The sequence below is a fragment of the Onychostoma macrolepis genome, chromosome 05, assembly GCF_012432095.1.
Source record: "Onychostoma macrolepis isolate SWU-2019 chromosome 05, ASM1243209v1, whole genome shotgun sequence".
NCBI lineage: Eukaryota > Metazoa > Chordata > Actinopteri > Cypriniformes > Cyprinidae > Onychostoma > Onychostoma macrolepis.
Window position 1 is genome coordinate 40285430 of NC_081159.1, and position 11959 is coordinate 40297388.

Below are 11959 nucleotides of genomic sequence, written 5' to 3' on the forward strand. Positions count from 1 at the left end.
TATTTCTGTACATAAAATAATTTTTGTGTGTAGCAGCCTATATAACATTTTATTACAATGTAAAAAAGTAACATTTTAACATGTTACACGAAGAAGAGCTTCAAAGTTTGCTAAGTATCGCTTGAAATAATACTCTTTGCATAACCGTAGGATCAGTTGCAAAAGAAAAGAAAAATAATAATAGCCTAAACAGTAACACTAATTTTCAACTCGTTACGAAATGCATAAAAACTAGGTTTCACTTTCAAGTGCTAAGATTTATGTATATAAAACCTTCCCAGAACGAGGATGTTATTAACTAGAAAATCATCCGTGTTACTGTTCACAAATGTAATCAAACCGGAGGGGGAGCGCGTGCGCTCAAACCTCGCGAGAGGTTACGAGAGTTCCGGTGTTGTGATGATGAACGTCCCTGCCAACATGGCGGTCAGCATCCGCGGCCGTCCGACCCGGAGTGTACGGATGAGAGGCAAGTTACCGGCACACCCCCCCACGTTACCACGCGCAGCCGGCGCTGTTTATAACCCTCTGCTTGTGTAGCATCCGTTGAAGCGCGGATAAGGCCTCACGGTGTCTTTATTGTGTGTTTTTTTTGTCTTTGACAGGTCGGAATGACAGCGGGGAGGAGAATGTACCGCTGGATCTTACGCGGGGTGAGAGTCGCCATCATAAGAAACAAATTCATAATGCTTCTCTGTAATAATAACCAAGGAATGATCAAATTCCCCTTAAATCCAAGAAATTGTCCTTAGTGATTTCCCATCTGCTCTATCTGGCCTGCAGACAGGAGAATGGGGCTGAATGAGATGTTGACTGTCTCAAAACCTAATGGGTCGCCTAAATAGACCGCATTATTTACGCCTGTGATGCCTCAAATATGCTGTCTAGCTAGGCAGCTCACAAGGATTTGGGACACGGGTGTTGTTTTGATCTGTAGTGCACATTCACATCAGTTTGTGTTGTCTAGTAAACATCTGCATGTCAGCAGAATAGCTGCGGTGCATTCAGCTCGCTTAGGCTGTATCAGTAAACACTCAATGGCTTAAAGCAACTTGATGCCTTCATATATTTGCATGCTGCCTATTAAGTCTATGATTCAAGGTCTCAGACTTTGATACATCCAAGCTGGCAGGTGTTAGATGCAGAACGTCTTTGACGAGCCTGATCTTGATGAAACTTGCCTTGCCAGTGTGTTTGACGTCTCTCTTGAGAAATGTGCTAAATAAAGACTAGAGCAGGGAAAAGTTTAATTGCAATTGCTGAATTTAGATCATAATATCACATATCTGCAAAAATCACTCACACGGAAGGTCCCGAGAGGTTTTATTTGAGTTCTGCACAGGGAAAGTGATGCTTCATAGTGGATATGGAGATACATTATATGCTATGTTTATGTTGTTATGTGCTAAACTATGTGATTTTAATTCAAAAGAGATTTTAAAGAATAATAATAAAAAATGCATGGATGCTGAATAGCCTACCTACTATATTAGCAGGAACTGATTATTAACCTTTTTGTTTTTTAAGGATTTTAAAATTGCGTTTTTTGCTTTCCACAGAACCCTCAGATAACATGCGTGAGATCCTTCAGAACATCGCCAAATCTCACGGGGTTTCCAACATGAGGAAGCTTGGCCACCTGAACAACTTTGTAAAGGTAGTGCAGCTTCCATTTATGCTGGTTGTTGTTCAGAGGTTGGTCTACACCGCGCTCATGTATGATTTTAGTGATGAGAGAAGATCATGACCAGGTCTCCATGGAATATCTTCACTTTTTTTTGGAGAAAAATATGCTGTATTGTAAATGGTAGAATGTATTAAATGGAGCTACATTCTGATTGATCACTGAAAGCATTGTAAAATTAGCAAAAAAAGAACTTGCAATCACGTTGTGAGTTCTGCAGGACATATATACTCTGTCATATGGTCTGCATTGCATGAACACAGATTTCTGTGTTGCAAATGCTTTTAAGGCAAGAGCCCTGGTGAATAGAGTAAAATGTTAACTCCTAGATATGGCCATAATTCCCCAGGTTATTAGTCTTAGAACATTACGACAGTTATTTTGTAATGCAAGTTTAATGAAATGTTGTTTAAATATGCACTTATTTGCATGCTTTTCCAGAACAGAAAACTGAACATTGCATAAATCCAGGATCAAAACTGTTGTTGTTTTATTTTGTTGACATGTTACAGTTAAAGGTTTTTCTAGAGGAGGCACTCCATAAATCAGAAAATACTGTCAATGTTGAAATGTTATATGAACAAAATCCTATGTAAAAACCAGAACATAGACAAAACTGTAAAGTTGGGTGTATGTAAGTGCAGTTCAATTGGAGATTTCTTGCTCAGGAGAAAGGCTTATTTTGAGAAAACAGCCTTTAAAGATTTTTGTTATTTTGGCTTGTAACTTATATCTATAAACAGGAAACTAGAGATCTAGAAACTGGAATAGCATTGGCATTTGGCGGTTGAATAAAGAGTATATCCACCTTTCTCCATTTACATACAGTATACTTGTATAAAGTATTATGTACTATATAGCAAATCTCAGCTGCGTGATTGCTGACATTGTTGCAAAATGTACCTATATTATCTCTCTCAGCACTAATCTGCTAAATGCAACTTTTAAGACATGAAGATGTTAAGATATTATAAACATTAACATCATAATTTTCTGTGTTTGGTGAAAAGTTCTATATAAATCTATTTGATTTGACTTGCTGAAGAGGGGGAACTTATTTTTAATAATGCAATGTTTTTAAGGCCTGGTCCTGTGAGCTGATCTGTAACATAGTAAACAGCAGCAGGCGTTGTGTGTTTGTGTATATGTGTATATATGTGTGTGTGTGTTGTCGAGTTGTTTGTCTTAGTGGGCGCCGCCTCTAACTTTCAGTTTCTTTCTGAGCCAGTTTGTTTTGTGTGAGTTTCATCTCAGTGGGACTGAGGTTAAACTTAAGACTGTTAGTGCAGAAGTATGTGTGCAGGTTTTGTGTGTGTGTGTGTGTGTGTGTGTTAAAGTGGGATTTTCTCAGCTTTGGAGAATAATAACTCAAGTGGTGTGTGCGCATGAATGCTGTGTGTGGCCTTTTAAGGATGCTGAGATAGAGGAGATCTAATCCTCACTGAGGGTCACATGACCCCTTCTGCCTGCCTGAGCTCTGACATCATCATAAACACATACATATGCATGCTCAGCCTGCCAAGGTCATTACGCTCCACAGTAACACACACACAAACATGCTTAGGAGACTAATTTTACACTGTAAGTTCAGCTCAGTGCAATTGTTGATGTGTTTGTCTCACTTTTTTATTTATTGGTTCAGTTCGTGCATCTCATCATTACCAGAAGATGTTTTGCAACTTTGTTCACTTTCGAAACAGCTTTGAGAGAATTTAAAGAATGAATTTGTTAACTTAAGAATATATAATTATAAATGCGTGTTTCCTGTTCTACATGCTACAACATTCCAGCAACAATTCAACCTTCGTTTACATGTTAGAAACTAGATGTTCTAGTGGGACGACAACACTTAATGTTAATGAAAAAAGTGTTTCTAGTATTTCTTTTCTGCTATTATAGTATTTCTGTTTTAATTGTGTTATAAAATTCAAAGGTTTGGGGTCGGTAAGATTTTTTTTAATGTGTCTGAAAGAAGGGCTGTATTTATATGAGTAAAAACAGTAATACTGTGAAATTTTTACAATTTAAAATAACTGGGTCCCACTTTATATTAGGTGGCCTTAACTAATATGTCCTTGCAATTAAATCAACAATTTGATACAATGCACTTATTGTGTACATATATGTTTTTACATTGTACTTATATTTTTTAAAGATACCTATATGTAGTTACATCTGTAATTAATTTCTGTAATTACATTTATAATTACACTGTTGACCCATCACTTACACCTTAACCCACCCTTAAACCTACCCATACCACCAAACCTGTCCCTAACCTCACCCGTATCCCACCTCAATAGCAGCAGAAGTGTTTTGCAATACAATATGAACACAATAAGTACATTGTACTTATTTTTTGATGTAAGTACATAGTAGTTAAGGCCACCTAATATAAAGTGTGACCAATAACGGTCAAAAATGTAATTTATTCCTGTGATGCAAAGCTGAATTTTCAGCAACATTACTGCAGTCTTCAGTGTCACACGATCTTTCAGAAATCAGTCTAATATGCTGATTTGATGCTCAAATAACATTTCTTATCATTATTGATTATGAAACGTAATATTTTTGTGGAAAGTGTGATATATATTTTTATGGATTCTTTGATTAAAAGAAAGTTAAAAATTCATCCTTGCTGAATAGAATTATCAGTTTCTTTATAAAAAAATCTTTCTAGCCCTAAACTTTTGAACAGTAGTATATCCTGTGAGCCTGATTATATATTCATGCATTAACCATAAACAGTCTAATGAACTTTGTGACTTGGTGCAAGAATATTTGTGATGAGTTTCTCTCTCTTTCTCTCTCAGCTCCTGAACAGTGTAAATCATTGTGAAGAGAAATTAGGATTTACATATGAGGACATCATCATTTGGTAAGTAGAACTTTCTCTTACTGTGCTCCAAAACCTAGTGAGCTAGTTGCTGACTACATAGACTTGCTGCTTTCTGAGATGGCATCACAAACATCGTGGAATCTCACAGATGACTGATTTGTGTGTATCATTCTCTCTCTATTGTTTTAGTCTGCGTGTGGCGTTGCTGAATGAGGTGAAGGAGGTTCGGGCTGCGGGTTTGAGAGCACTAAGGTATCTGATCCGTGACAGCAGCGTCCTCCAGACAGTTCTTCAGCTGCAGGTGGATTACCTGATCTCCAGGTGAGTTCTCACACCTGTTTTGTGTCCTCAGTGTCTTCCGCTTCCATTAGGTTTAAGAGACACTTCAGGAATAATATCGATTTGACCACCCTTACTGACACTATCAGATGAGAGCAAAACTGCAAATGAATTGAGCGGAATGAAGAGTTTCTTGAATGTTGAAAGCTGAATGTTTCATTGCACTGAATAATGACACTTTTGTCTTTTTTCCAGCTGCTAAGCAGCAGAATTTGAATTAGTGTCATATTTGAAGAAGTTTGAATCCTTAGCTATATTGCCATCATCCTGTTTTCATGCGTATTTTGAAGTCATATCAGAAACGAGTGATGTGAATGGCAAATTTTAAAAAATTGTCTGAATTCGCAAACAAAGTTTTTACACTTTCTTGAGGTGGTTTTTGACTTGTGTGAAAAAGAGTTGCGAATAATGGGAGATAGAAAAAATTTACTGAAAAATTCCTCCATGTGCATCAAAGTAGTCATGTGACTTTGTGCAATGGGGCAGCATAACTTGACTAACCAGCAGACCGATCTCGTTGCACAGCATCTGAAATGTTGTTATGGTCTTTCTGAAATTCCTGAGCAAAGTCTGTCATCAAAGTATTTCTGTACAATTGCCTGCCAGAACTGTCTTACACACGACTGCGTTCCCAAACAGCAGGCATCCACCTCCGAGGGCAATGACTGCATTTGTGTTTCGTCTGCTTGCTCTGAGGTGCAAGACAATTTTTAACTATGAACATGATTACATTTAGTGGCTTCTCCTAGTGATGTTTAGTGCCAGTTTAACAGGAAAGTGGTGTTTTTGTTCTCTTAAGACTCATAGCATGGAAACAGTGCTTTATTTTCAAATGTTTTATGCAATATTCAAATTTGTGCATAAGTTAAACTCACGCCTTTTGATGGAAACATAGCTATTGATTCTGTTATTGTCCTGTTTATTACTAGAAAGCTGCTTTCAAACAACCTGCACTGTTAAAGAACTCTATATAAATAAAAGTGACTTAAGTTCACAAAACAAAGTGATAATGTAGATGTACTACTGTCTTTTGTCATATTTCATCATATTTTCAAATTGATGAAATAATTTGCTTGTCTTCAGTGTAAAATTAAAATGTGAAAACATTGAGTTGCTCAGGTGGGTGACGTGCCTTGGTCAGAAAGCCTCAGAAGGGAAGTTTGAGTGTCTTGCATGTGTTGATTTGTGTTCAGGTGTATTGACATTCAGCAGAGCAATGAGGTGGAGAGAACTCAAGCCCTCAGACTGGTCAGAAAGGTACAGCATCTAACAGCACTCTTGCACTCAGTATAACCTGTGTATGTTAGTTGCGTTGGCTGAATTTTAGCTCAATCTGTTATTTTCCCCGTTCAGATGATAACAGTGAACGCACAGCTCTTTCCCAGCTCTTTGACAAACTCTCTGATCGCGGTGGGGAACGACGGGCTGCAGGAGCGAGATCGCATGGTTCGAGCCTGCATCGCCATCATTTGTGAACTTGGTGAGTTAGATGTGTCACATTTGTCAAGACAAGCATCACTATTATTATTGCTTACATTTAAGGTTAGTTTTAAACTTTGGCATGTATCATGTCTCAAATCATGCTGCACCTCGAGGTAATGTTTGCAAATGCTTACCTTAGTGAACAAACAGGTCAAAAATATTTGATATGGATTACAGATTCTTAATGCCAGTTCTTTTACAGATTGATGTAGGAGTGATATATATTCTAGGCAATGTTTTGTCAAATTTTAGAATTTTATACATCAATATTCTAAAATATTTTTAATCAAATGTTAATTTGAAAGATATGTAAATTTTATTTTGAAAGTTTTTAATGTAACATTATCATAAACTTCAAGAAACTCTTTTAAACTACTTTGATCTTTGCCATTAAAATAGACTTATTAAAAATATTATTTTTCTTTCACTACTTCTTTTCCAGTTATTTATATATATATATATATATATATATATATATATATATATATATATATATATATATATATATATATATATATATATATATATATATATATATGATTCTGTGTTTTATTATTTAGTACAAACTAAAGTTTGAATTGCCAGAGTTTCTTTAAGTTAAAATAAATCTGTGTAAATGACAATTTCTCTTGTCAAAAGCTGTGGATGAGGTTTTTGTGGACACAAAGAACATGCACATTTTTAGTGTATCTGAGTGTGGGCTAAATGTCGGATATTAGTCATTATTTTGTCAATAAATATAAATTTTGATGTATTATCGAATGTTTCATACTATATAGGATTTTGGAATATATATATTTATATTGTATATATTTGTTTGATATGGTTGTGTTTTCTTGTAAAACAGCACTGAAGAACCCCGAGATTGTGGCCCAGCGGGGAGGTTTGAGCACCATCCTGAAGAACGTCATCGACTGTCAGCTGAGCCGCATCAACGAGGCCCTGATCACCACCATACTGCACCTGCTCAATCACCCGCACACACGGCAGTACATACACGCTGATGTTGAACTTGAGGTATGTGTGCATGCAGCGGCACAGATGTTCGTTGTGGTGCAGGTTTAATCTGACTTGCATCATTCCCCATTATAAAATAAAAATGTACTTAAATAAAAATTGTCTGACAGTAGTAAGTGAAAGTGAAAATCACGTGACATGTGGCCAAGTATGGTTACCCATAATCAGAATTTGTGCTCTGAATTTAACACATCCAAGTGCACACACAGCAGTGAGTAAAATATATATATATATACATGCTAATTTTTTTTTTTTTTTTTTTTCTTTCCAGCAAATCCTTGCACCTTACACAGACTTTCACTACAGACATAGCCCTGACACAGCAGAGGCACAAATCAAGTGAGTTGTGTATTTATATTTTGGTTTTTATATATTTGGGAAAGACTTGTTGCATCTTTCCCAAAAAGACTCATGGCTGTATTAGATCAAAAGGGTGCTTCTACTAAATACTGAGCAAAGGGTCTGAATACTTAGGACCATGTGATATTTCAGTTTTTCTTTTTTTAATAAATCTGCAAAAATGTCAACAATTCTGTGTTTTTCTGTCAATATGGGGGTGCTGTGTGTACATTGAGGAAAAAAAATGAACTTAAATGATTTTAGCAAATGGCTGCAATATAACAAAGAGTGAAAAATTTAAGGGGGTCTGAATACTTTCTGTACTATATGTATATATATATATAATATGTATATGTATGTGTGTGTATATACAGACACACACACACACACACACACACACACACACACACGTGTGCTTTTATGTATGTTTCTGTACCATTACCTCACTTACCTGTAATGCATTGCAATCATGTGCATTTCTGACAGTAATCTTTTTTATGAATCATTGTGTTCCATAGGGAGGACAGAGAAGCTCGTTTTTTAGCCAGTAAAATGGCCATCATTGCAGCCTTCCGCTCGTGGTCAGGTATAAAATCTACTGCATCTTCATCTAAAGAGTAGAAAAGGGAAACGCTCTTCATCCCTGTTCATTCTGCGGTTCTCCTATAGGTATTATCAACTTGTGTAAATCAGGGAACTCAGGGGTCCAGTCTTTGATAGGCCTGCTCTGTATACCAAACATGGAAGTCAGGGTGAGTTTTAAATACTTTTTTTTTTATTATTATTATTATTGAGACTAACATGTGACATGTTTGTCACTAAAACATTATATATTTGAATATTAAGCAGTTTTCAACATTGATAATAATGAGAAATGTTTATTGAGCATCAAATCAACGTATTAGAATGATTTCTGAAGGATTATGTGACACTGAAGACTGGAGTAATGATGCTGAAAATTCAGCTTTGCATCACAGGAATAAATTGCATTTGAAAATATATTCTTATAGAAAAAAGTTATTTTAAATGGTAATAACATTTCACTATAGTACTGTTTTTACTGTATTTTTGATCAAATAAATGCAGCCTTGGTGAGCAGAAGAGACTTGTTGTACAACTAAATGAACAAAGAAGAATTTTTAGTTATACATGGGCATAAACCACAGTATTTAACTACATACAGTATATTTTAACTAAAATATTATAAAGTACATTGAAGGTTATTTGAGCGATGAATTGAAAAAGTTTTGAAGCATTGTTTGCCACTGGTTCACTGAAATAAATCTGTTTAAAAGCCGGATCTATCCATTTATTTTTGCGTCTGCAGAAAGCCTTATTAGAAGTCATGTATGAGATCTTCAGGTTGCCTGTTCCTATAGTGACAGGAGATTTTGAGGAAGCCCTGCACAGCGTGGGTAAGAAGCACCTCGATTCATAAACACATTTAATTTGATCAGAAGCACCTCACTGACTGCTGTAGAGGAGTATCTGTAAACTCTGATTTGCATGTTGCTCTTTCTGTCTGGGACGTGCGTTTCATGCTGATGTTTGTGTCGTTCAGACCCCAGCAAGTTTCAGGACAGCTGGAGACTATCTGATGGGTTTGTAGCTGCAGAAGCCAAAGTCATATTGCCTCACAGAGCACGATCTAGGTGAGACTCTGTGCCTTGCTGCAATACTGGAGTATTCTGAGTTAAACGTTGCATTCATGTTCTTGTGTTGACCATTACCAGACCAGACCTCATGGACAACTACTTGGCACTACTGCTGTCTGCCTTTATCAACAGTGGACTACTGGAGGTATGTAATCACATGATCGCTTGATACATGCTTAGTTTTCTTTACCTTTAATGGAAGGGGTCTGTGACGTTCTTATTGATAATGTTTTGGTTGCTCAGGGTCTTGTGGAAGTGGTGACCAGCAGTGATGGACAGATATCAGTGAGAGCCACTATACTGCTCGGGGAACTTCTGCACATGGTATTACATTACTTCAGATCTGTAAACAGGGATTATTACCTTTTTACACTTCATAAATATTTATTATGGGGCCATGAACCTGAATTATGTAATATTTGACAGCTTAGTGTGTTTTCATAAAACTGTGCACAATGTAGCTTTACTTTCAATAAAGCTTTTAGAAAACTCTACAACAATCAGATTTACAACTTTTTTTTTTACTGCAATTTATGTTATTTATTTTCCTCATGGCTATTTAATTTATATTTCCTTATTCCTTATATTGTAAATATATATTAAAAAAAAAAAATTTAAGCTACAAAAACTAAAGTTACAAAAGCTGAAGAACAAAAATTACTAATAACTAAAATACATACATGTGTTTGAATAAAATACTAAAATAATAGTTTATGGAAAAAACTTTTACATTCTTTTTTTTTTCAACTTTTATTTACTTTCTTTTACGAAAAAAAATTACGTCATAAATAAGAAGACGAATAAATGTAAATTCTAAATAAGTCTAGACACATGGAAATATTGAGAATTTGGGGGTCAGAATGTGCTTATTTGTCATGATAATAACAATGCAAAAATCTTTAATGATCCTAAAAACGTTTTAGATAAACATTTAATCAAAATTAAAATGGAAAACAAAAGTTGTCTGGTGATGCACCATAGTTACTGATCTGTTAATTAGTAAACCAGATTCTAGACGTACATTTGGACTGCTGTTTAATTTTCCCTTTTAGCCTTTATTTTTGGACCTTAAAATGTCACATTTATTCACATAATGGTTCTTCTCTCTTCCAGGCCAATACGATTCTTCCTCACTCTCACAGTCATCATCTGCACTGTCTGCCCACGCTAATCAACATGGCTGCTTCCTTTGACATCGCTCAGGAGAAACGGCTGTGAGTGTAACAATGTGAACACACACACACACACACACACACACACACACATACACACACACACAACCTATAGTCCGAAAGCATGTGTCAAACAATGTTTTCTGCTATCAGGGAGTTCATTGTTGCTTTTAAATATTGTGTTTTCCAGGCGTGCCAGTGCAGCCGTGAACCACCTAAAGCGTTTCCACGAAAAGAAACGTCATGGCCCCAAGCCATACAGTCTTTACCTGGACCACATCCTGCGCAGGACGTCCAACTCCGCTCACAAGAGAGAGCAGCACCAGCGTCTACAGAAGGACATCTATATTATGAAGGTACACACACTATATCATTGCTCTACCTGAGGTGAATCTCAAAACACCTGTCAAGTACATGTCCAGATCATTTCACCCCAAAATCAGAATAAGAAATTAGATTTTGCTCTAAGAAAATGCCTAATTTAGGACAATTAAGATTTTTTGAGTTGTCACATTTCCTTCTCTCAGCTTTGATTACTGTAATGTAAGAAAATATGATATTTAAAATGTAAAGTACTTACACATCACTGTTGCATTTGTTGTACTACCTTGGATTTGTTCTGATTTTGGGATGATATGTTTCTGTCAAATTCACCCGTTGTTTATATAGATTAATTTAATAAAATATGATACAGCAGAGGTTTCTGAGTTGTTTGTGTGGTGTAGGACACTGAAGAGGCGCTGATGATGAACCTGAGGGACAGTCAGATCCTCCATCACAAACAGAACCTGGACTGGAACTGGATTCTGATCATCACTATACTGAAGGTAAACGAGGAACAGGCCAACTCTCTCTTCCTGCCATGTTTGGATAGAATACTAGCATAATGCTTACAACATACCGAACAATATTCTGTCTAGTGCCTACTATTTTTGAAAAATAGTATGTGAAAAAATATTTAAAATAAAAATATCCAAAAATATTAAGGAGCTCAAATCAGCATTTTAGAATGATGTCTGAAGGATCATGTGACTCTGAAGACTGGAGTTATGATGCTGAAAAATAAATGCAGCCTCGGTGAGCATAAGGGACTTCTTAAAGGAGCATTAAAAAAAATCTTACTCTCTTATTTTTCCTTTCTAGTGGCCACATGTGAACCTCAGAAACAACAAGGACGAGCAGATGCACAAGTAAGACCAGCGTGTGGTGACCTATCTTGAACATCATGTGCTACATTTTCTTGAAGCACTAACCACAAACTACATCTCTACTGTATGTGTTTGTTTGTATGTAGGTTTGTAAGGAGGTTGCTGTATTTCTATAAGCCCAGCAGTAAGCTGTACTCGGCTTTGGAGCTGGATCACGCCAAAGCCAGACAGCTGACGGTAGCGGGCTGCCAGTTCAACCAGTTCCTCTTGGATTCGGAGGATGT

General features: G+C 36.3%; 1 protein-coding gene across 1 annotated transcript in view; it reads left to right on the forward strand.

Annotated features, from left to right (window-relative positions):
• The first annotated feature begins 214 nt into the window (after positions 1-214).
• The window catches only part of rictora (RPTOR independent companion of MTOR, complex 2 a), a 33797-nt gene continuing 22052 nt past the window's right edge, over positions 215-11959 (forward strand). The window contains 20 exon segments of the mRNA XM_058776654.1: positions 215-469; positions 606-653; positions 1560-1657; positions 4498-4562; positions 4713-4844; positions 6056-6119; positions 6216-6342; positions 7192-7361; positions 7633-7700; positions 8219-8286; positions 8370-8452; positions 9028-9115; positions 9262-9352; positions 9434-9500; positions 9599-9679; positions 10469-10569; positions 10718-10883; positions 11253-11354; positions 11671-11717; positions 11822-11957. Coding sequence (XP_058632637.1) covers positions 289-469; positions 606-653; positions 1560-1657; positions 4498-4562; positions 4713-4844; positions 6056-6119; positions 6216-6342; positions 7192-7361; positions 7633-7700; positions 8219-8286; positions 8370-8452; positions 9028-9115; positions 9262-9352; positions 9434-9500; positions 9599-9679; positions 10469-10569; positions 10718-10883; positions 11253-11354; positions 11671-11717; positions 11822-11957 — 1983 coding nt within the window. The 5' untranslated portion in view covers positions 215-288.